This window comes from Abramis brama (genome assembly GCF_963993115.1).
Source record: "Abramis brama genome assembly, chromosome: 16".
Classification (NCBI taxonomy): Eukaryota; Metazoa; Chordata; class Actinopteri; order Cypriniformes; family Leuciscidae; genus Abramis; species Abramis brama.
The window spans coordinates 687942-714070 of NC_139978.1; the positions used below are offsets into that span (position 1 = coordinate 687942).

A 26129-nucleotide genomic window follows, 5' to 3' on the forward strand; every position below is an offset into this window, starting at 1 on the left:
ATTTATCATAAAACAACATTATGCAACAATGTTATTACTTGATACTCAATATTTATATTACATTACAAATATTTCACTTATTCGATAATGTAGTGCTTTTCTACACTACGAGTTGTCATAGTAAGTAATAATTAAGTAAATATTATTACACCGTACACAATTTTATTGGTTTTTGTTCTTGTTGAGAAAATGAAAAGTACATTTGAAATGACATTTTATGCAATTATTACATAATGAGATTCAACAAAAGCTGTTCAGTTCCAGAACTGTTAGGGGGAAATTTAAATAGCAACTTATTTTAAAGATAAAGTACTTTTTAATAAGTATTTTTTAAATATACATGGCTTTTGTAAGAAGCAGTGGGTACAGGGAATGGTTCTGACCATTGAAATTAGGAATAATACAATACAATACTTACTTTTTATGAAAAACTCCCACTGGAATATGAAATATTGTCTTATTTTCGACATGTTTTGTCCTAGTCTTTAGTAAGCACTGATGTGCTTCCCCACGGTTCACCAGACGAAGGCGGCTCGTTCTCGGAGCATCCGCACACCGAAGCGCTGCCACTCGCGCTGGTGGATCCACAGCTCCTGTGTGGTGTCCAAACACGCCAGAACCGACCCACCCTTCCACGCCGTCACACGCGCATCAGTGTCCTGAGGAGAGGCACAGCACAGGGCATTATGGGTAGGGTTTGCGTCAGGCCCTTAATAACTACAGGCCCCAAAAATATGATCAGCCTCATGTGAGGGACGCTCATCTAACATTTAAAATCCTTTACGAACATCCAATTTATTCACTGAAAATGTAATGTTATAGTGTTGTCAAAAGTACCAACATCGGTTCCAAGTCGGTACTGAAATTTAAAAAATGTGAGGCTTTGAGCGCTGTTGAGCAGAATCATAAACACCTCTGATTGGCCGTTGTGTTCACGAGCTCATCATGTCTGTGATTGGCTACAATGATTGCTTTTGTTGTTATGTTTGGTAACTTGCCGTTTTGTGACATCTGGAGTAAATTTTCTACTCAAAATGACACATTCATACTCAAAAACGATCTATCGAATGTTACGGTCATTGTGCACCAAGTACTGAGGTCTCTGTTCAGGTGTTACTTCTGTTATGTAGATGCTGTATGGAATCTACACAATATCTATTTTATGATGTACTTAGCTGTTTCTAAGTAAAGCATACACTTTAAAAGTGTGGTTTAATTTAGTGATATAGTGTTTGAGTAAAAAGTAAATTTTGTTAAATTTACGTAACTTAGTTAAGTAGATGTTAATTCTAAATGTGAAATTAAATATAATTAAGTAATATTTACTGAAGTACTTCAATCAAATGTTAAGTGTCAATTAAATGTCAAATGAATGTAAAGTTCAATAGTAAGTAGGTTTTACTTGGTATAACAGTAAGTTGTACAGAGCAGTCGCAGTAAACTTTATTTAAAATGTGTTAGTGCAAATTGTTACGAGGATTTTATCAAGTAAATCCTACAAGTCATTTTTTTCAGTGTTGTTTTTATTTATTTTTCTACCCTCTAAAGTACATGTATTATTTGTGTATGATCTGAGCCAGTCTCCAACACTCACTGTTTGATATCATCGTCATCTTGCTAATCCAGCCAATCACAATGAGGCGCTATAGAGGGAAAATCTCCTGAGCATTGTTCGAATTTCTGTAATAAATAAAGCGTTCTTCCGCTGTTCACTGGGACTGAATCTAATGTCTTGTAGTGCAGCTCATCAGCGTTGTGTTCTGCACACTACAAATAATCACCAAAATTAGCATTTTTTTACACAGTCGTTTTATTTTATTTTAAATTCTACTCAAAACTGTAAATATCTGTAAAATTACTTGACTGTTATTTTAAGTATTATGCCATTAATAACAAATTACAGTAATTCTCAGTTTTTATACAGAAATAATACATTATTTTTTCTGTTTTCTTAAATTACATACGCATGTAAAATTACAAAAATAAAAGGAGATAGTAGTTTGTGATATCGCCACCAGATGGTGCAAAGGGACAGTTGGTGTTATTGCTCAGATTGTAAAGAACACAGTCACATGACTTGCAGCAATAGATCATTAAACACTAACAGCATCTTCACTTATTACAAACCAGCTTGACTTTCTTTCATACTAAAGTTCTTATTGAGAATTAACAGAGGTTTAGATGTTGTCTTATTGAAAATAATTATTTTTGAAGTCACCATTATGCTGATCGGTGTTCACTTTAGCTGGGCTTTTTACCCTCTTTCTCTCTTGCTGTTTATTAAGCACTTTTTGCAAGAGAAAATCTGACCAGATGAAGTTGGTTAATTCTCTGTGATGATGAAGTCATCGTTTAGTGGCCTGATTCACTGCTACTGCCCAGAGTCACATCTCTGATTCAATTTTTTAATATTGTGAATTTTATATTGTGAACAAATCGTGAAGTTTAGCCATAGTCACACACACCCACACACACACACACACACCCACACACACACCCACACACACACCTTGGGCCGTGTGATGACCTCCACGTTCTCCACCAGACAGCGGAAGGATGGCGGCATCTTGTTGAGGATTCGCTGCTGCAGAAACTCCTGCGCTCCGGGAAACATCAGCCCGCCGCCCACCACCAGAACACAGCTGTACATCTTACGCTTCGTCTCGTCCGAGCCTGAACAACACACACACACAAACACAATAGAAAACACAACAATATAAGGTGTGTTTGAAAACAGGTAATTCCATTTATAGATGGAAAGATTATCCATGATAAAAGTGCATCTGTCCATCATAAAAGTGCTTGCGCTTCATAGACAAGTAGACTGTGCATGTTCGTTTGGCCGGAAGCTAGGAAGAATTTTACTTTGTAATGTAAAATATGGATATTTTTCTTACATGAAAACATCGCTTCACTTCAGAAGGCCTTTATTAACCCCCCGGAGCCGTGTGGAGTTCGTTTATCATGGATAGATGCACTTTTATGATGGATAGATGCACTTTTATGATGGAGAGATGCACTTTTATGATGGACAGATGCACTTTTATGATCGACAGATGCACTTTTATGATGGAGAGATGCACTTTTATGACGGACAGATGCACTTTTATGACGGACAGATGCACTTTTATGACAGAGAGATGCACTTTTATGATGGAGGGATGCACTTATGACGCATGGATGCACTTTTATGACGGAGAGATGCACTTTTATGACGGATAGATGCAATTTTATGATGGAGATGCACTTTTATGATGGAGAGATGCACTTTTATGACGGACAGATGCACTTTTATGATGGAGGGATGCACTTTTATAACGGATGGATGCACTTATGACGCATGGATGCACTTTTATGACGGAGAGATGCACTTTTATGACGGATAGATGCAATTTTATGATGGAGAGATGCAATTTTATGATGGAGAGATGCACTTCTATTACGGATAGATGCAATTTTATGATGGAGGGATGCACTTTTATGATGGACGGATGCACTTTTATGATGGAGGGATGCACTTTTATGATGGAGGGATGCACTTTTATGATGGAGGGATGCACTTTTATGATGGAGGGATGCACTTTTATGGATGCACTTTTATAATGGATGGATGCACTGGACGGATGCACTTTTATGATGGACGGATGCACTTTTATGATGGAGGGATGCACTTTTATGATGGAGGGATGCACTTCTATTACGGATAGATGCAATTTTATGATGGATGGATGCACTTTTATAATGGACGGATGCACTTTTATGATGGAGGGATGCACTTTTATGGATGCACTTTTATAATGGACGGATGCACTTTTATGATGGAGGGATGCACTTTTATGATGGAGGGATGCACTTTTATGATGGAGGGATGCACTTTTATGATGGAGGGATGCACTTTTATGATGGACGGATGCACTTTTATGACGGACGGATGCACTTTTATGACGGACAGATGCACTTTTATGACGGACAGATGCACTTTTATGATGGACAGATGCACTTTTATGATCGACAGATGCACTTTTATGATGGAGAGATGCACTTTTATGATGGACAGATGCACTTTTATGACGGACAGATGCACTTTTATGACGGAGAGATGCACTTTTATGACAGAGAGATGCACTTTTATGATGGAGGGATGCACTTTTATAACGGATGGATGCACTTATGACGCATGGATGCACTTTTATGACGGAGAGATGCACTTTTATGACGGACAGATGCACTTTTATGACGGAGAGATGCACTTTTATGACGGAGAGATGCACTTTTATGATGGAGGGATGCACTTTTATAACGGATGGATGCACTTTTATAATGGATGGATGCACTTATGACGCATGGATGCACTTTTATGACGGAGAGATGCACTTCTATTACGGATAGATGCAATTTTATGATGGACGGATGCACTTTTATGATGGAGGGATGCACTTTTATAATGGACGGATGCACTTTTATGATGGACGGATGCACTTTTATGATGGAGGGATGCACTTTTATGATGGAGGGATGCACTTTTATGGATGCACTTTTATAATGGATGGATGCACTGGACGGATGCACTTTTATGATGGACGGATGCACTTTTATGATGGACGGATGCACTTTTATGATGGAGGGATGGAGGGATGCATTTTTATGATGGAGGGATGCACTTTTATGATGGAGGGATGCACTTTTATTACGGATAGATGCACTTTTATAATGGACGGATGCACTTTTATAATGGACGGATGTACTTTTATGATGGACGGATGCACTTTTATGATGGAGGGATGCACTTTTATGATGGACGGATGCACTTTTATGATGGAGGGATGCACTTTTATGATGGATGGATGCACTTTTATAATGGACGGATGCACTTTTATAATGGACGGATGCACTTTTATGATGGACGGATGTACTTTTATGATGACGGATGCACTTTTATGATGGAGGGATGCACTTTTATGGATGCACTTTTATGACGAATAGATGCACTTTTATGATGGAGAGATGCACTTTTATGATGGACAGATGCACTTTTATGATGGCGGAGAGATGCACTTTTATGACGGACAGATGCACTTTTATGACGGACAGATGCACTTTTATGACGGAGAGATGCACTTTTATGATGGACAGATGCACTTTTATGATGGAGAGATGCACTTTTATGATGGACAGATGCACTTTTATGATGGACAGATGCACTTTTATGATGGCGGAGAGATGCACTTTTATGACGGACAGATGCACTTTTATGATGGACAGATGCACTTTTATGACAGAGAGATGCACTTTTATGACGGACAGATGCACTTTTATGACGGACAGATGCACTTTTATGATGGACAGATGCACTTTTATGACAGAGAGATGCACTTTTATGACGGACAGATGCACTTTTATGATGGACAGATGCACAGATGCACTTTTATGATGGACAGATGCACTTTTATGATGGCGGAGAGATGCACTTTTATGACGGACAGATGCACTTTTATGATGGACAGATGCACTTTTATGACAGAGAGATGCACTTTTATGATGGATAGATGCACTTTTATGACGGACAGATGCACTTTTATGATGGATAGATGCACTTTTATGACGGAGAGATGCACTTTTATGACGGACAGATGCACTTTTATGACGGAGGGATGCACTTCTATGACGGACGGATGCACTTTTATGACGGAGGGATGCACTTTTATGACGGACAGATGCACTTTTATGACGGAGAGATGCACTTTTATGATGGACAGATGCACAGATGCACTTTTATGACAGACAGATGCACTTTTATGATGGACAGATGCACTTTTATGACAGAGAGATGCACTTTTATGATGGATAGATGCACTTTTATGACGGACAGATGCACTTTTATGATGGACAGATGCACTTTTATGACAGAGAGATGCACTTTTATGACGGACAGATGCACTTTTATGATGGACAGATGCACAGATGCACTTTTATGATGGACAGATGCACAGATGCACTTTTATGACGGAGAGATGCACTTTTATGACGGAGAGATGCACTTTTATGACGGACAGATGCACTTTTATGACGGAGGGATGCACTTCTATGACGGACGGATGCACTTTTATGACGGAGGGATGCACTTTTATGATGGATAGATGCACTTTTATGACAGACAGATGCACTTTTATCATGGACAGATGCACTTTTATGATGGAGAGATGCACTTTTATGATGGATAGATGCACTTTTATGACGGACAGATGCACTTTTATGATGGACAGATGCACTTTTATGACAGAGAGATGCACTTTTATGACGGACAGATGCACTTTTATGATGGACAGATGCACAGATGCACTTTTATGATGGACAGATGCACAGATGCACTTTTATGATGGAGAGATGCACTTTTATGACGGAGAGATGCACTTTTATGACGGACAGATGCACTTTTATGACGGAGGGATGCACTTCTATGACGGACGGATGCACTTTTATGACGGAGGGATGCACTTTTATGACGGACAGATGCACTTTTATGATGGAGGGATGCACTTTTATGATGGATAGATGCACTTTTATGATGGATAGATGCACTTTTATGATGGATAGATGCACTTTTATGATGGATAGATGCACTTATGATGGAGAGATGCACTTTTATGACGGACAGATGCACTTTTATGACGGAGAGATGCACTTTTATGACGGACAGATGCACTTTTATGATGGAGGGATGCACTTTTATGAAGGACAGATGCACTTTTATGACGGAGAGATGCACTTTTATGACGGACAGATGCACTTTTATGATGGAGGGATGCACTTTTATGACGGACAGATGCATTTTTATGATGGAGAGATGCACTTTTATGATGGATAGATGCACTTTTATGATGGATAGATGCACTTATGATGGAGAGATGCACTTTTATGATGGATAGATGCACTTTTATGACGGAGGGATGCACTTCTATGACGGACGGATGCACTTTTATGACGGACAGATGCACTTTTATGACGGACAAATGCACTTTTATGATGGAGGGATGCACTTTTATGATGGATAGATGCACTTTTATGATGGATAGATGCACTTATGATGGAGAGATGCACTTTTATGATGGACAGATGCACTTTTATGACGGAGAGATGCACTTTTATGACGGACAGATGCACTTTTATGATGGAGGGATGCACTTTTATGACGGACAGATGCACTTTTATGACGGAGAGATGCACTTTTATGACGGACAGATGCACTTTTATGATGGAGGGATGCACTTTTATGACGGACAGATGCATTTTTATGATGGAGAGATGCACTTTTATGATGGATAGATGCACTTTTATGATGGATAGATGCACTTATGATGGAGAGATGCACTTTTATGATGGATAGATGCACTTATGACGGAGAGATGCACTTTTATGACGGACAGATGCACTTTTATGATGGAGGGATGCACTTTTATGATGGATAGATGCACTTTTATGATGGAGGGATGCACTTTTATGATGGATAGATGCACTTTTATGATGGATAGATGCACTTATGACGGAGAGATGCACTTTTATGACGGATAGATGCACTTTTATGACGGACAGATGCATTTTTATGATGGACAGATGCACTTTTATGGACTTCAAAACACAAACAGCCATTCACTGCCATTATAAAGTTTGGAAGAGCCAGGACATTTTTAATATAACTCCGATTGTATTTGTCTGAAAGAAGAATGTCATATACACCTAGGATGACATGAGGGTGAGTAAATCATGGGCTAATTTTCATTTTTGGGTGAACTAACCCTTTAACCACAGTGAATCCAAAAATCTGTTTGAAAACTGTCTTGGTGTGAACAAGCTTTAATTATGGGGTTTTTGAGAGATTCACACATGTGCTGGCTAACAGTGCTAAGAGTGAGTGCTCACCGCAGGAGTCGATGCTGTGTAAGATGGCCTTATCCATGCCGAGGGCTTTTCCCTCGAACTGAGAGATGGCCGCGCTCCTGGACACCAGCGCTGAGGACTCCTCTGCTTCGGCTCCGGGGACCAGGCCCTCGGCTTGAGCGTGGCTGAGCTCCAGATCCTGAGCCAGATTCCCCTTCTCCAGCGGCTCGCTCATGCTGGACTCCCCCTCCAACCCGCTGGGCTTCGGGAACGATCTGCGCTCGGCTGTAGCTCTGGAAGACTGAGACATGCACACACCGTCATTCCTCACCCGGTTTGAGTGTGTTAAGTAAGGGATAATGTACATCCAGCCGGTTGTTATCTCAGAATAAACCCGACAGGGTGATCAGGATCAGGTCTTCATCAGCCTGAAGGGGTTTATTCTGAGATCACACACACACACAAACACACACCTGAAGGGGTTTATTCTGAGATCACACACACACACACACCTGAAGGGGTTTATTCTGAGATCACACACACACACCTGAAGGGGTTTATTCTGAGATCACACACACACACACACACACACCTGAAGGGGTTTATTCTGAGATAACAACCGGCTGGATGTACATTATCCTACTTATCACATGAATACTTGCCACATAAGTTAATAATTAGACAAAAATTTTCGTGAAATATTTGATCAGGTCTTTAAACGCAAAGCTTTCGCAGAGAGCAGTTTCAGCGGCAAGTTCAATAATTAAAGTTCAAGTTACGCAAGTGGCATAATTAAATAACTGTACACAAAATATTGATTTGACTGAGTTTTAATATTTTATTAGCTCACCAAAAGCAAAACTTCCACAAATAAAAACCGTTCCCAGCGAGTGTATAGCGCTCTAGCGAATATATATATATTATATCTGGGAATAATATACCACTGGATGGAGTGATTGACCAATCAGAATCAAGCATTCCACAGAGCCGTGTAATAATACAAGAGAAACATAGCGATTAATGATTCTGCATCTGACTTTGCGAGTATGGATACTGTTTTAGTGTTTGTCAGACAGTCCTGATAGTCACATCTCGTAGAGACGAGGCGTTAAACTCAATTTGTGCTTCTGTTCTCAAAAGAGCCAACTATAAAACTAAAGTCAGCATGAAAGTGAAGTTAAGCTAGTCTTTTCTCCTCTATTGTGTCGTATATCCGAGTGAAACTCGGATCGGGTTCAGTTTTCTCTCGTAGCTCCAGCAGTTGGAGAGGTGTTTGACCACCTGACCACCGGATGACGCATACGAAACACTTGGACTCGGTGTGCAAGGGCCGTAAGCGTTCACAATGCTCAGGTGTGTGCTTGCCTGGTCTTGTTTGCTCTGAGTGGTCAGCAGGAAGTGCTCGTCGTGCGGATCCTCGGAGTCGCCTTGAGAGCGGTGCAGCAGTGATGTCATCTTCTGACCCACAATGCCAAACGCAGCCGGGTAGAACAGCGCCATGGGAGCCTAGGAAGCAGATCGACTGGTTAAACATCACGTTTGCCACATCGACACACTTACTGAGCGGAACTGAATCAACACTGGACCGACTCGAGCCGAATCATGACTCTTGTCTTTTTAAAGTTTGCATCATTGATTCTATTATTTTCCTGTTTATTTCTGTGAAGCTGCTTGGAAACAATGGAAATCCAGCGGACTCTGGCTTCAGCCATCATCTCTACCTGTAGCTTCTCGTCTCCCAAGCGTAACTGGTACAGCAGCACTGGGGAATCTGGGAAACGTGTGCGAAACTCGTGATCCTGCAGCCCAGAAATATCCTGCAGGAAAATCAATAATACATCAGATTACACAGCATGCTGAGATAAATATTGAACACACACATATAAACACTTTTAATGTGCCCTTATTATGTTTTATTGGGGATATTCCCTTTCATGTGGGGCTGGGCGATATGGCCAAAAAAAATCATATCTCTGTATTTGTTGGTTAAATGGTGACATGATATATATCTCTGTACTTTCTACGTTTTCCTATTTGGACAAAGAAAATCTGTATTTAGTTTAAAAAAAAGATGTTATTATTTCACATCCTGCCCAATGATATCCTACACATGTTGATATTGAAGGATATGGAAACAAGTATAGTGAGTGTAATGTAGGCTATGCAATATATTGCACATGGGGATATTTTGGGGATATTTAATTTTATTTTATCAATCAATAAATTCCACTAGAAACAAACCTTGTTGTATTATTTTATTTTAATTTAATACTGTGAAGCTGCTTTGATACAATCTGTATTGTGAAAAGCGCTATACAAATATACTACTTGTGATATTATGTGCAAAAAGGTGATTAAAATCACATTACATTCTGACATTGTAACATTATAATCTAAAAACAAAAATAAAAACAAAAGCACAAACTAACTATATTAGCCTGCGTTTGATTAGCCCATTATAATGGTCACGTTCATAAAAATACACTTGTAGGTTTAAAATTCCACGTACGGCACATTTATCGCCTCCAACAACAAATATTTTAGCAGTATATATTTCTCGATTTATTGCGCTACTTTTCTGCTGCGCTCCGCCTGTTTAGCGCTCGCTCACGGAAGCTTGAACATTAGCGGAGATTCTCCCGCAGAAGCTCGTCGTCTCCTGACAGAGAAGTGGACATGTGTGACTCTCTGACGTTTACAGATGGAGAATATCCCTGTGAACTGAAGAGCGTGAGGAGAGCACCACACCTCAGACACAGTCAACAGCGCCAGTGTTTCTCTGTCAGTCAGCAACAGTCTCAGAGCATCAGACAAGCTGCTTTAAACTTGTTTAGAAGGCCTTAATCTAACACGTTAAAGGTCCCGTTCTTCGTGATCCCATGTTTCAAACTTTAGTTAGTGTGTAATGTTGTTGTTAGAGTATAAATAATATCTGTAAAATTATAAAGCTTAAAGTTCAATGCCAAGCGAGATATTGTATTTAACAGAAGTCGCCTACATCGAACGGCCCGTTTGGACTACATCCCTCTACTTCCTTCTTTAATGACGTCACTAGATCCGTTTTGTGACTAAGCTCCGCCCACAGGAATGCTCCCTCAACTCTACCGAAATTCGTTTATGTACTTGCGCACTTCTTATAACTTACTGTGTTTACTCAGCTCTTACGGTGATTTTCTGGAGTAAAACTGACGCTTCATCTTTTGTGTGATGTACAATAAACTTTATTAAACTCATCAGTATATGTTTGATCATCATTCAGACAGCAGACTTGTAGGCTATTAATAAATAATGGATACATACCAGCAGATGACAAATACGTTATAATAACCGTAATTAAACTACTAAACTATACCTGTTCCATCTCTATACAGCACTCTGACTGTAGGCATTATTGTCCGACTCGAAATGAACACCGTTACTGAGAGTTTCTGATATTATCATAATTCCGTGAGGTGAGATTGTCCTGAGAGACTGAGCGAGCTCGTGAAGCTCCGCCCCCTGGGTCGTCCAGCAGCAGCTCATTTGCATTTAAAGGGCACACACTAAAACAGCGCGTTTTTCTGAGCCCCAAAAAATGACTATTTAAACATGCTGTAAAAAATGATCTGTGGGGTATTTTGAGCTGAAACTTCACATACACACTCTGGGGACATCAGAGACTTATTTTACATCTTGTGAAAAGGGGCATAATACGGGACCTTTAATATAAGCTTGTGTCGTGCTTAGGATAGATTGTGCTGTACTTTCACTGCACAGCTCACACTGTGTCCTCCGCTGATTTCAGATGTGCTCATATCAAACTACTGTATCGATATAAACGGTATTGCCTCATTCCATATCGTTTCTAAAAAATATATCGATATATCGTACAAACGCGATATACCGTCCAGCCCTACTCTCATGTGTAATAGAGCTGTCTGTGAATGTTAAAGGTCTGCAAAGATAAAAGAGCATGAAAAATAAAAGATAAAAGTTTTTGTCTCCTAAACGAAAGAAGCGATTCTGAACTGAAACGAGTCGTCAGTAATTCAGTCTCTCTTCCTGTTGAACCTGCGTAGGTTTGTAACTAATTAGCATAATGCCAGCCTGTGGTGTTGATTGGCTGAGCAGCATCTCTTAGCTCCGCCCTCAAACACTGTAGTGTATCTGAGACGGGAGAGTTTGGTTCGTGGTGTTCGTGTGGAGAAGACGCTGTTTTCTGAGACTGATACGGTAAAGCCCACGCCATCGTCACTGTTCGTATCACTGAGATCAAGAGCTGAGATTCAGATATTATAATGAGCATTTGCTTTCTGACCAATCACAGCAGAGCAGCTCTCAGAGAGGCGGAGCTTAGAGAGACTGAATCTGTGATGGAAGCGTTTCAGACACTGAGAGGAAAGAGCTGACGCTGCAGTGCAGATTATGAGGACATTACAGTGTTTTTGATCATGGATGAATGTGGATCTGTTGTAGGAGACGCCAAAACAACATCCTTCAGCTGAGTGCCGTGGGTCACCTGGTCCAGATGGCAGAAGGACTCCTTCAGCTGGTGCAGTAACACACAGTCCAGTCTGTTGCTGAGCTGACACTCTCTGTAGGGAAACCCTGCTCTCTGCATGAGCCAGAAGAAACAGCGCGTCACATCCGAGCCACCGTACGCCAGACACAGCCTGAGAACGAGAACACACGACTCTGGGGCTCGAGATCACTCTTCACACAACACATATGCAGCTGCTTTCAATACTCTATCATTCATGTGATTATTTAGCATTTACACTCAAAACAATGATTAATGGTTATTCTCCTTCAGTTTTCACTTCACAGGGCTCCAGGCTAACTGTTTCTGACAACCTGCAACGCAGTTATTTGACTGCATTACTGAAAAATGCTTTCAGTAATTATTTAACGTGCAGAAATGAGAGTGTGCGGTGTTATTTAAAGCTCACGGGCTCCAGACTAGCATCTGAGGGCCGCAGCACCGGAGACACGGAGTTCTGCAGGAAGTGTTTGGTAGCACTGGGACAATAAAGCACTGAGCTTAATTAGAGGTGTAGATAAAATTAACTTTAAGTATTATCATTCATAATGTCTTAATATTAATTCAAAAGCAAAACAAGTGGAAAAATATTTTTTTTTGAGTGAAAATATCCAATAAGTGTCCTCTGCTGCCACCTACTGGTTATAATGGTAATTTAATCGTTTTTATTTTTAAATAGGTGTGAGTTTTCCAAATTCTTGAAACTTTTAGTTCTATAAATGGGGACAATCTTTGAAGGATGAACGAAAAATGTTCAACATATTAAAAATATGATATTGTGGAAATTGCAGTAATTTGCAAGAGACAACTTCTCACGTTGAGCACACGAATGCGGGTCATTTATTTCAGAAGGTAAACACAGAGAACAAGCGTCCAGCCCACGTCCTCACGCATTCAGAACATTTACAGGGACCGCGATCCCTGAACACTCATGAAGAAACACGCTAAGAACAAAGTGCTGTGTTTATGATCAGTGTATAGAACTACGCCTAACAACAAAGGTGAATTATGTACGTCACATTCACTACACAATTATAGTTTTGAAGGGCTGGAAAAGATGTGTAGTACTTGTAAGCGTTTGACTATTTCTGCCACACTACAACAGTTAGTGTTACTACAGTAAACCCATGGTGAATGTCGCTGATTTGCGGACTTATAGCCTTCTATAACCTCTATAACATGTTTCTTTATAACAGAAAGCTCTACACTGAATCTGAATGTTTCTCACTGGATCTCGCAGCGATGTTATTAGTTCTGTGGCGAATTTAATGGATTTCTTTACTGGATCTCCAGCGCTGTGGAGATCGAGATCGGCCCGTGACTGGCGAGGAGCTGTCTATTATTGGTCCGAACTAATAAACGGTCCGTGAAGCACAAATGAGTAGCGCAGTTTCGTTTGCCATTTGATGCTAGGCAACGTCGCGGTCGCGCCAAAGCAACCTATATCTACATTTGGACCAGCAGCAGGAAAAATAGTCGCAAAATGTGACCATTTGGTGGCAGTCTGGAGCCCTGCTCTATATGAAATAAACTGAACATGGCGTATAATAAAGCGTATAGTGTGTTTGTCTGACCTGGAGCTGCGGTGGGACACGCCGTCCTCTACACAACACACACTGGTCTTCTGGTCTCCCACGTCCACCACACAGGCGCTGCTCAGCCCACTGCCGAAGGTGGCACACACCGACTCCTGGTGCACCACTACAGCTGCAACACATGATCAGGGGAACCTCAGCGACTGCAGAGCCGAGGCCACGTCTACATTCATCCGGACACATCCCAAATCTGCGTTTCCTTTTCAAAACGCTCTCCGTCCACACTAGCGCTTCCCAAAAGTTTCTCATCCACACTGAAACGCCTGAGAACGCTAAATTCACCTTTAACAGCGCATGCGTAAAACCTCACTGAGATGAGTTACCTAACCTATGGCTGTTTTCGACTAAGGATTTTCATAGTCGAATCTGATTCGTTAGATTTTGCCGTAGTCGACTGATAGTCAAACCTTTTTTTTTTTTTTAGATAGCAGCTAGATTTTTTCCATTTCAAACAAAAGAGCTAAAAAAAAACTAAAAGAAAAACATGGTGTGTAACAAATACCTTTTATTCATTTAAAGCCAGATGAACAAAACATATCGCACATATATCATAACATTTCATAAACATGAGGAGCAATATGAGAGAGAAATTTGGTGATCGTTGTTTAGGTACATTAAACCACGTAAAGCTTTTTCTCGTCCATGACCATGAGAACCGTGTGGAGTCAACCCACAACCGCTCCGCTGCCCTGCTGAAAATGTGAAGCAGAAACGCTTAATGTCAGATAACGTCCATAATAATTGGACTCTGGGTTCGATTTTTTGACCATTTTCAGTGGTTATGAGGAGCAATATGAGAGGGAAATTTGGTAATCATTGTTTAGGTACATTAAACCACGTAAAGCTTTTTTCACGTTAGGACTTAGCCTATATATAAAGCCCATGAGAACCGTGTGGAGTCAACCCACAGCCGCTCCGCAGCCCTGCTGAAAATGTGAAGCAGATTTTTTAATACATTTTTATTTATTTACATTAGTAAGCTACAGGACACCGTCTTTCAAAACATGACCTGCGCAAAGCGGAAAAAAATTTTTTTGTACCCAGCCCTTCTGAAAATGCGAATGCGTCTCTGTCCCCAACATTTCAAACCAAACTGACGCCCATGTAAATTCGACTACGAGGTTCATAGTCGAATCAGACCTCTCCGAATCGAATCGTCGAATCCTCGACTATTAGAAGTCAGCCCTAACCTAACCCTAACCCTCACTGAGATGATACAGACGGAAAAATAAATATTTATCGAGCAATTCTTCTGACAGGATCATTTTATTTAGCAATTATTCTCAGTCTCAGTGTGGACGGAAGGCCAAAGCAGAGAGAAAGAGATGCGTTTTCAAACGAAAGCGTATTAGTGCGGACAAGGCCGGAGTTTAATTTCTGTGATCAGATCAGCAAGAGCTGCTGGTCTTCATGACGTACCTGAGAAGCCCATCTTTACCAGCAGCATGTTGACCACCTCCTTCACGTGCTGCCTGTTATAGATGTCTGGGATCAGGAGGATACACCTGTAATACTGAAACACCATCATCACCACCATCATCATCATCATCATCATCATCATCACCACCATCATCATCATCACCACCATCATCATGTCACATGAATCCTCAGGTTCTGCTGTACCTTCAGGTCCTTCAGAGGGATCTCCAGCAGCTTCTGAAGAGTGTGAGCCCAGATGTTCTCGAGGTCGGTCAGCACAGATGTGAGCGAGCCGCCCGGTCCACTGTGGAGGTTCAGGTGACCCCTGCAGATGGGCCAGTGGAGGCTGTAGCAGTCAGAGGGGTTCACATACAACGCCTGAGAGGGGGGGAGAGAGAGAGAGAGAGAGAGAGAGAATATGTTTGAGCTTCCATTTAATGTATTTGATGTGCATTGATCAATGTTTATACATGGATAACATATATAAAATAAAAAAAAGCCATATTAATGCTGTTTAAGTCCCTCTATCCCGAGTACCTACACATCTGTTTCCCACTCATCTCAGAAAAGTGCAATAAAAGCAAGGGATATTACCATCTCGTCCTAAAATGTTTCTCTGGATGTGAACAGAGCAGCAGGACGGAGGGACAGACCCCTGTGGGCCGCCATAGGCTAGCTACCGGTGAATAGGCTAGTAGACGGTGAAATTCACCGAGTTGTGTGTGTGAGTGTGTGTGTGCTGTGAACCCAGGCACCTGCGTTTCAGGGTTCCACAACAGGTACAGGGCAGCAAGAGTAATCATCTCCAACGTGGTTGATAACGGAAAAAATAGCAGAAAGAAATGTTGTTGTTGTTGATGTGCGTGAAGACACTCCTAATCAAGCAGTGTTTTTATTCGCGCAAGTGACGCGAAAAACAAGAAACATCCCGCGAGTAACATGATGCGAATATACACTTCGCTTTTGGTGTGAACAACACCATTAAAATACATCAAGGCCGCAAGAACTGTGTAAAGACGCAGGGACAAGGACCTAGCATCGTCGAGTAAGTCGAGTGAAGTCCATCAGCAGGAAAACTCCAAAGTCTGCAGGACATCAACGCCCTGTCCCAGAAGCGGAGGCTAATCACAGGCTAATCTACCCCAGCCTAATCTACCCCAGCCCAATCTACCCCAGCCCAATCTACCCCAGCGCTAATCACAGCCTAATCTACCCCAGCCCAATCTACCCCAGCGCTAATCACAGCCTAATCTACCCCAGCGCTAATCACAGCCTAATCTACCCCAGCCCAATCTACCCCAGCGCTAATCACAGCCTAATCTACCCCAGCCCAATCTACCCCAGCGCTAATCACAGCCTAATCTACCCCAGCGCTAATCACAGCCTAATCTACCCCAGCCCAATCTACCCCAGCGCGAATCACAGCCTAATCTACCCCAGCCCAATCTACCCCAGCGCTAATCACAGCCTAATCTACCCCAGCCTAATCTACCCCAGCCCAATCTACCCCAGCGCTAATCACAGCCTAATCTACCCCAGCCCAATCTACCCCGACCCAATCTACCCCGGCCCAATCTACCCCAGCCTAATCTACCCCAGCCCAAATCACAGCCTAATCTACCCCAGCCTAATCTACCCCAGCCTAATCTACCCCGGCCTAATCTACCCCAGCCCAAATCACAGCCTAATCTACCCCAGCCTAATCTACCCCAGCCTAATCTACCCCAGCCTAATCTATCCCAGCCTAATCTACCCCGGCCCAATCTACCCCGGCCTAATCTACCCCGGCCCAATCTACCCCGGCCCAATCTACCCCAGCCTAATCTACCCCAGCCCAAATCACAGCCTAATCTACCCCAGCCTAATCTACCCCAGCCTAATCTACCCCAGCCTAATCTACCCCAGCCTAATCTACCCCAGCCCAATCTACCCCAGCGCTAATCACAGCCTAATCTACCCCAGCCCAATCTACCCCAGCGCTAATCACAGCCTAATCTACCCCAGCCTAATCTACCCCAGCCCAATCTACCCCAGCGCTAATCACAGCCTAATCTACCCCAGCCCAATCTACCCCGACCCAATCTACCCCGGCCCAATCTACCCCAGCCTAATCTACCCCAGCCCAAATCACAGCCTAATCTACCCCAGCCTAATCTACCCCAGCCTAATCTACCCCAGCCTAATCTACCCCAGCCTAATCTACCCCGGCCTAATCTACCCCAGCCCAAATCACAGCCTAATCTACCCCAGCCTAATCTACCCCAGCCTAATCTACCCCAGCCTAATCTACCCCGGCCCAATCTACCCCGGCCCAATCTACCCCGGCCTAATCTACCCCGGCCTAATCTACCCCGGCCCAATCTACCCCGGCCCAATCTACCCCAGCCTAATCTACCCCAGCCCAAATCACAGCCTAATCTACCCCAGCCTAATCTACCCCAGCCTAATCTACCCCAGCCCAAATCACAGCCTAATCTACCCCAGCCTAATCTACCCCGGCCTAATCTATCCCGGCCTAATCTACCCCGGCCCAATCTACCCCGGCCCAATCTACCCCGGGCTAATCTACCCCAGGGCTAATCTACCCCGGCCCAATCTACCCCGGCCCAATCTACCCCGGCCCAATCTACCCCGGGCTAATCTACCCCAGGGCTAATCTACCTCAGGGCTAATCTACCCCAGCCCACGACTGAGACGAGACCCAGGGGCGACAGACACTTTCAAGTGGCCAAAAACCCGTGAGAAGTTGGAAACAATCAATACCGATCTCTGCAAACTCCTACAACAGCTGAGGGGAAGCACAGTGAAGACACTGGGAAAAATGGGAGAGATAATCTATACCTATGGAGCTGTAGAGAAGAGGGAGTCCAGAAGGAGATCGACTGGCTGGTCAAGGACAGAAGCAGCGTAAGAACCAGTGGAGGAGAGCATCAGAGGAGGAGGAGGGAATAAAGAAGCGGTTAACGGTGTTGAGGAGAGCTGAGACCCTGAGAATGAGGCACAGGAAGAAAGATCGGGCAAGAACAAACTTCCTGAAAGACCCCTTCATGTGTGTGAAGACAACGGGGAAGAGCGACAGACTCTCAACATCAAGGAAGGAGTTAGATGTTCACTTACACCTGACATGCCACCACTACATGCTTAGATGGGGACATTTAAATTAATACTCAGCAATATTACTGATCTCCTGCACTGACACCATAAGGCCGGCAGCTTATCTCCGTAAACTCGGCATGTGGACACAGAAGGCCGGAGTCCCAGGATTCACAGGGTGCCTGGAGCAAACAAGCGTGATCTGGCAACAAGTCCAGACAGAAGCGATCCTCATGTTGTGTTCCTAGACCTTGCCGATGCCTTGGGTTCAGTTCCCCACAATCTCCTTTGGACTGCACTCAACACTTCAGCGCTCCAGAGGCGTCCACAGCCCTTGTAGAAGCCCATCTTCATGATATACAGCGATGCCTAATAAATGCTGGGTACAAGTGGACCAGCTCAGGCTCAGCTCCACCTTTGATGGCACTGAGAGAAGTTCTTGCTCCCTGGCCGGTTCAAGCTCTGGTGTTTCCAATCCGGCCACGGCGGATGTGGCCTCTGACCTCTGACCTCTGAGATGATGGAAAGGGTGATCAGGAGGGCTGGGGGGAAATCGATTCTTAGATGCGTTGCGATGCGAACGATTCTGAATCGAATCACAAATGTCAAAAATCTATTTTCTAAATGTTAACTGATAACGTGACGGTCTGTGGTGTTCAGCTGTGCACAACAGAGACGCGTGACGGAGGAGCGAGAAACCCGACCGGCGCCCTCTGCGTTAAAGACTAGCGTAACTTTGGCTTTATGAAGCTGAGGGGAAGAGGACCTGGACAAGAGCCACACTTCTTGCACGCAGGGATCCAGACTGCGACCAAATGGCCAACAAAAGGTCGCACTGGTGTGACCACCATACTGTCCAAGAGCTGCAACTTCTGTTACTAGCGCGTCTTTTCGCAGTGACTAGCAGCCTTGTCACCTGACCTGAATATTGTGCGCTGATTCGCTAAAACGCACTCATCGGGTTGTGTTCACCCACAAGGGTGCTGGTCGGTTTCTGCTGTAGAACATGAACTGGCGATGCCTTGAGAGTGGACAATGCCGGCTTTAGTTACGAAACGTGTTTAGGGTTCAGTCTTGTCAGGCGTCTACTTTAGCTGAGGAGATTAACGTGTCAAAGACACACCGGCAGACAGTGTAGTGAATAAACGAGAATGCGCGTAGACGTGACGTGAGGATGTGGAGAGTGTCAAAATAAAGGCACCGTATCGATATTTTACGAGTGGAATCAATGCATCGTATCGTTAGACGTTTGATCGATGCGTCGATCCATATCTATGTATTGTTACACCAATAATGGAGCATCTCAAAGTAGTTAGCGGTTACGGGACACCTATGATGTCTTCCATCTCCGGTGACCCTCAGCTAATGGTGCGGAGAAGATCCTATCCTTCTCATCTCCAGCTCACCTGAAGCACATCTGGCTGGGTTAGGGTTAGGGTATACGTGGTCCTGGAGTATTCCCTCCCTCTATCCCGAGTGCCTCCACATCTGTTCCCACTTATCTCAGGAAAGGGCAATAAGAGCAACGGATGTTACCATCTCGTCCTAAAATGTAACCGTTCATCGTATAAAGCGCTCAATATATATAGCGCCGCATCCAGTGTAGACAGCATGGCGGATTATAATGGGTTTGTGTGTTTTGTCGCGCGCGACATCATTTGGGTTTCAAGGATGAATGATGAGCTTGTAGGACTGAAAGGCCATGAGGGTCAGTAAAGCTTCATAAATGCCATTTTTGTGTGTAAAATTGTGATGTTTTTTCTTTTTCAGTACAGTAATGGCGTGTGTAGGCCTACTGGGAAGAGCAGACCTCTGGGCTTCTGGGAGTACCTCGGCATCGGAGTCCACTAGAGGAGGAATATCCTAAACTCTGGAATATCCTCTTCCTGATCATGTTCGGGACTCAGACTCACTCTCCCAGTAGCATTTAAGTTTATTACATGGCAGATGCATATTAAACATTTAACAACATAATATCTTAAGAACAACATCATGAAAACAAACTTAGACAAAAAATAAATAAAAATAATTCAATTCAAAAAATTTGTACAATTCTATAAAAGATTCTTTAAATGTACTTGTTAAAATAACAGCAGACAAAGAGACGAGCGCAACTTCCCTTTCATGCCGACTTTAACAAGATAAAAGGTAAAAACTTGTTCCAGTTGTGTTCGTGAGAACGAGGCAGTTTTGGTAGTTTTGAGGTGTTAGCATTAGGGGTGGGGAAAAAATCGATTCTTAGATGAATTGCGATGCGGGACGTGGACGATTCTGAATCGATTCACAAATGTCAAAAATCGATGTACAAAAATAAATAAATAAATAAATATTTTTTTTTTATAATAACGTAACATTGACGGAACGCAAAAGGCAGAACTCTGAAGCGGACGTGCAGCGCGCGGACAGTCTGTGGCGTGAACATAACAGAGACGCGCACATAACAGACGCATGATGGCTGAGCGCCAAATCCGAACGGCACCCTCTTCGTTAAAAGCTAACGTATGGAAAACTGGCAATTTCATTGTGATCTATTTAGTATTTTTTTGTATGAGAGCTAATTTCTGTATTGTTTAGTTTTCACATCAATATGCTGTAAACCGATCTGTATGCAATATGTGCAATGCCAGTCACAAAAAGTTACATTTTGACTAAGTTACTCTCTGCAGATGTTCATTCACTTTCTTTGTATAAGCTGTTTTTGATTGTGGTATACAGCAAACATTTCAAGTCATAACTCTTTATTATTTAGTTGTGTATAAGAGCGACTTTGTATGTTACTAATTATTCATAATATGCATAAGTCCACAAGCATTATATGAGAGCTGCTGGTACATAATTCTAGATTTTTGAACGAAAACTGTTTGTGAATTTGCTACAGCAAAATGTTTTTTTTTGTCTGAAGGATTATATTGCTCATTGGAAATAACAAGAGGATGTTGGTTAGAAGTCTATTATTAAATGCTAGAGATTCAGAATATGCTGAAGTTTGTATTAATTTACTACAAGTACGCTGCTAGTACAGGCACATGTTTATTTTCCTGTTGGTTCTCAGCAATGTTGGGACATATCACTTCCATTTGTTTTATTAATAAAATTAATATAGGAAGTATTGGAAGTAAGTTCGTTATGGGTCATCATAAATACTTTGCTTTAAAAGTACCAAGTAGTAATTTTTTTATAATAATCGATAATCGTTACCCTCTGAATCATAATCGAATCGAATCGTGAGGTGCCTAGAGATTCCCACCCCTAATTCTCAACCATTTTGTATTATGAAGAAGCACTTTATTTTTGTTCCAACTTATTTTATAGCTAGGCTACTAATGAGTAGCAATTGAGAACCAGACAATGTTTTTGATAAAAGGCACTTCCCTGAGAATTGAACTTAAAGGCACAGTATGGCATTTTTCTCCACTAGGGGTCGCTAACCAATTTACAATAACAAAGGCGTAGTTTGATGACGCAACATTTGCTAAGAATTATGGATCTTGTCGTCAACGTCAAGCCGACCGATCTAATAATGTTTATGGATGACTGAATACAGATGTTTTTATCATGACTGTGATATGAAGCAGTTCGGGATTGCTAAAAGACAGCTATCAGCTCCACACGCGACGCGATCCCGCGGATATAAAAGGAATATGGACATTTCATTCTACCGAACTACACGCAGAATTACTACTCACAGGTCAGTTTATTAGACAAATTAAACTTGTGAGGTAACGCAGCGCTGTTTCACCTGGTCTAACATTACACTAGCACACTAAACTGCATTTGAATGTGTTGAAATGTTAGTTTGTCTGTATGAGACTAGCAGTAAGCTAGATCTACATTAGAATAACATAGATCATATTCTAACATTTTATCATTGTTGAACTTTATAACATTGATTAGTTTTATGTAAATGTGCTCACCTGTTTAATAAAGTACATGTAGGAGCGGTCGAAGTCTCGGACGTGGAGCTCTCGTTTATATACTGTCTATGGGAGCTCTCGGCATCTCGAAAACACCGCGCTGATATTGATTCTCCTTTTAGTTCTCCTTTTTTATCCAAAGTCTGCTTGCCATGGTCCATAATGTTTGAACGAAACAACAACAGCGTGCAGATAGACATTACGAACTACACAGTGGTCCACGTCTGTCGTCTTGGTTACTATCAGAGGGCTCTGGTTCACAGCTCTGGTTGCCATGGCAGCACGAGCGGAAACCAGGGACAACGCGGATATGACGCCACTGACTGCGACAAAACGGAAATAAAGAAACGGGACGTTTCTCGAATTAAATTACAAATTTCTCCTGGTTTGAAAGTTGTTGGAGACAGTCGAGATAATGTAAGTACACAACTAAAAAATATATATAACATAGATATAGTGATTTTTGCTATTTTTAAAGCAAAAAAGTTACATATTGTGCCTTTAATAAATGTGAAAAAGACACTTTAATGTCTCCGTTTGTCATTCTGTATAGCAAAGCAGATGAGAGTAGATCATGATCAGAAACCTGATTAGAAATCATTATGAATAAAATCGAATTGTTTTGAATCGAATCGTGGCCTCAAGAATCGGAAGCGAACCGAATCGTGAGATGGTAAAAGATCCCCACCCCTAGTTAGCATCATGTGACGTCATGACTCACCTCTTCTCCGACCAGACACTGGGGTTGATGAGCTGTGTTTGTCCAGCTGACCTTAGAGCTCGGCTCCAGGACAGCAGGGCGGATCTGCCTGTTGTACAATCTGGCCTGTGAACACACACACACACACACACGCTCAGTGCTGAAGCACACACACCTGCTGACACACACGCGTTCTCAGGATCACACACACCTGCTCTGCGGACACTGGCGTCCGTCTCACACCGTTGGACATTTTCCTGGACCAGATCACCTGATCGATCATCTTCAGGCCGCTCTGCCTCTGCTCACTGCTGTCTGCAGACTGACACACACACACACACACTCGTCACTCACTGCGGCACTCATCAGCCGTACACTCATCATCTGAGCATGCTAGCGCTAGCGTACGCTGAGTCCGTGGCGCAGCAGGCTGGGGTCCTCGCGGCGGGGCTGTCCGGGCTGCCGGTGTCTGCGCGCGATCACGTGTGGGACGCTGACGGGCAGGGTGTCCGTGGCTCGACCCATGCGCAGGGTCCTCGACCCCGGGTGGATCACCACCAGGAAGTTCGCCTGGATTTGCTGAACATATCAAACATATTCTCCGGTTTAAAATCACCATGAAATCAAAATACACAATTCTTCATTTTTTTTTTTTTTTTTTTCGATAAATGGTTTATTGTAAAGATTGGAAAATGGAGATTAAACTATTTTGATTAGAGATTGTGAGGCACATGAATTTAAACAATGCTGCAATATTACATAAAATAATAAAAATTGCCCATTTAGATATCATGTTAATCCGATCAATGTTAATTTCTGATCTCATGAATGTGATTGTTACTGGCAAGACACAGATATCAGAAATGACAGATGTAACTTGTTGAAATACATTTACAGATATCAACAATTAACTTTTCAACTAGTGACAATTGAGGTGACATCAAGCATTTATATTTGCACTAGTGACTATTCATTATTAATTAAAGTAATTATTGATATAAGAAAGTATGATTGTTACTAGTAAGAACTGTATTTCTGATATGTAAGATTGGAATTATCAAGTAAGAAATCAATTATTGAATGTGAATGGAAGCATATGGTGACACTTCGCTAGTGAAAATACAATTACAGATATCAAGAATTATCATTTTAACTAGTGAAATTTAAATTGTTAATGATGTCAAGAATGATCGTTTTTACTAGTTGAAATTTAATTCTTGATATCAAAGTTTCGTATTTCTTCGAGTGATGACGTGATTGTTGGTATCAGGAATTAACATTTTTACTGGAGTAAATCTAATTCCTAACATCAAGAAATAGCCTTTTAACTAGTGGAAAATACCATTAGATTTCTAGAATTATCATTTTAAATAGTGAAAATGGATTTGTTGATGATGATATCGAGAACAAATAAACAATAAAAGTCAAAACGGATTGCCAATATAGGCAGTTCTTTTAGCTATGACTGACATTATCAATGTTTTGATCACTCTGATTAATGAAGTGTGTGTTTATCTCCCTCTGATTAGTGAAGTGTGTGTTTATCTCGGATTAGTGTTTTGATCAGGCGTCATGAATGATGTATGTAACCGTCGGTAACGTTACGTCACCTCCTGCGCGGGCTCCGGGACCGTGGCGGGAACGATCGGTCTCTTCACTCCGCGCTGCTCCTTCTCTCGGTCTCTGCCGTTCTCCACATCTCTGTCTGTTTGAGTCATGTTCGCCACTACTAACTGCACATGTATCAACACACTGCTGATGAACGAGTGTGTTCAAACAAATCACTTCTTCTTCTTCTGTTCAGTTGAGCGGCGGTTGGCATTCCCGCCATCTGCTGGGCTGGAGTGGAGCGCGCGCTTATTCCGTCACTTCCGGGATGTTCCCGCCGCCTGTCCCACTGTCTATGGCCTGTCCACAACAAAAAGGGTCCACAATTTTTACCATGCCCAAACCTAACTGTGTACCTAGTGATGGAAAAACCGAGGCTTTCTGAAGCATTTGGGGCTTTCATCAAATTGTGCCGAGAAAAGGTCCATCACTCGAAGCTTTTAACACAGTGCGCATTAGCGACACCTGGTGGTCACACTTGATTTCTCCACCATATAAAAAAATCACAGCAGAGAAGATAAAGCACGTGACCAAACAAAGTTTCGGAAGTCCATACAAGTTTTTTATTATTTTAATTTTTTATTATGCTTCAACAACACAAACAAATAAGGTACAATATCAGATCTCTGAATATAACCGCTATTGTTCAGCCGGAAGTCCATACAAGTGTGGGATCAATACAGTTCTATTTATTCTCATCTAAATTAATTTGTGCCAGTGAGACACGTGTAGCCTGGTCAACAGATTCACATATTGATCAATAATATAAAATATACAAGTATGTGATCATAAATTAATTATAGTAATTGTAAAAAATATTTTAGGTGTTCTGTTTTTAAAATATATAAATTATGCTAGAAGGAAATGTAGCGTTAAATCATATGAATAATGCTTCCTCCATAATTATTTCCCTTTTTATGCTTCAGATGATGTGATACAGTATTTTTAACCATCTCATCACTATCTGGACCACAACAACACTCATATGAGAGCACTTGTATGATTTATGAACAGTGTTGTGCAAGTTACTTCCAAACTGTAATACATTATACATTACTTGTTACTGTTATTTAAAAGTAATTATTTACCTTACAATATTACTGTCTCAGAATTGTAATGCGTTACATTACTCCTGTATTACTTTTGAGTTACTTTCACCAAAATAACTACAGAAGTAGAACTTAACATTCTAAAATGACTAGGGCTGTAAAGATATGTGATATGAAACCGCGACACTCAGATCCACAAACCTGTGTCACGGTGCGCGGTGTGAGAAGGCAGAACTTCCCCTTCCAATTCCCAGAGTTATCCTTCCCGTCCAGATCCAAAGCTACCACATCTTTAAATTACTATTAGTATTATTTGAAATTAACATTATAAAATACGGACCTACACCACAAAACTAG

At 42.0% G+C, this 26129-nt stretch overlaps 1 protein-coding gene across 1 annotated transcript; it reads right to left on the bottom strand.

Annotated features, from left to right (window-relative positions):
* Nucleotides 1-142: 142 nt before the first annotated feature.
* actr8 (actin related protein 8) lies at nt 143-24960 on the bottom strand. Its single transcript, XM_084087779.1, has 13 exons — nt 24726-24960; nt 23524-23694; nt 23327-23437; nt 23137-23241; nt 15613-15786; nt 15409-15502; nt 13969-14101; nt 12374-12527; nt 9597-9692; nt 9241-9381; nt 7918-8176; nt 2510-2673; nt 143-659 (listed from the first exon to the last, which is right to left on the bottom strand). The coding sequence occupies exons 1-13, from the start codon at nt 24831-24833 to the stop codon at nt 516-518; spliced, it is 1854 nt and encodes a 617-aa protein (XP_083943905.1). The 5' UTR covers nt 24834-24960; the 3' UTR covers nt 143-515.
* Between the last annotated feature and the right edge of the window lie 1169 nt (nt 24961-26129).

Bases quoted from the DNA above. Each gene is read 5' to 3' on its own strand.
- actr8 (XM_084087779.1), bottom strand. From the start codon at position 24,833: ATGACTCAAACAGACAGAGATGTGGAGAACGGCAGAGACCGAGAGAAG. The intron at 9,693-12,373 runs GTGACCCACGGC...ATTTTCCTGCAG, and splicing joins CCTTCTGCCATCTGGACCAG to GATATTTCTGGGCTGCAGGA. The intron at 660-2,509 runs GTGTGTGTGTGG...GCCTCTCCTCAG, and splicing joins AGGTCATCACACGGCCCAAG to GACACTGATGCGCGTGTGAC.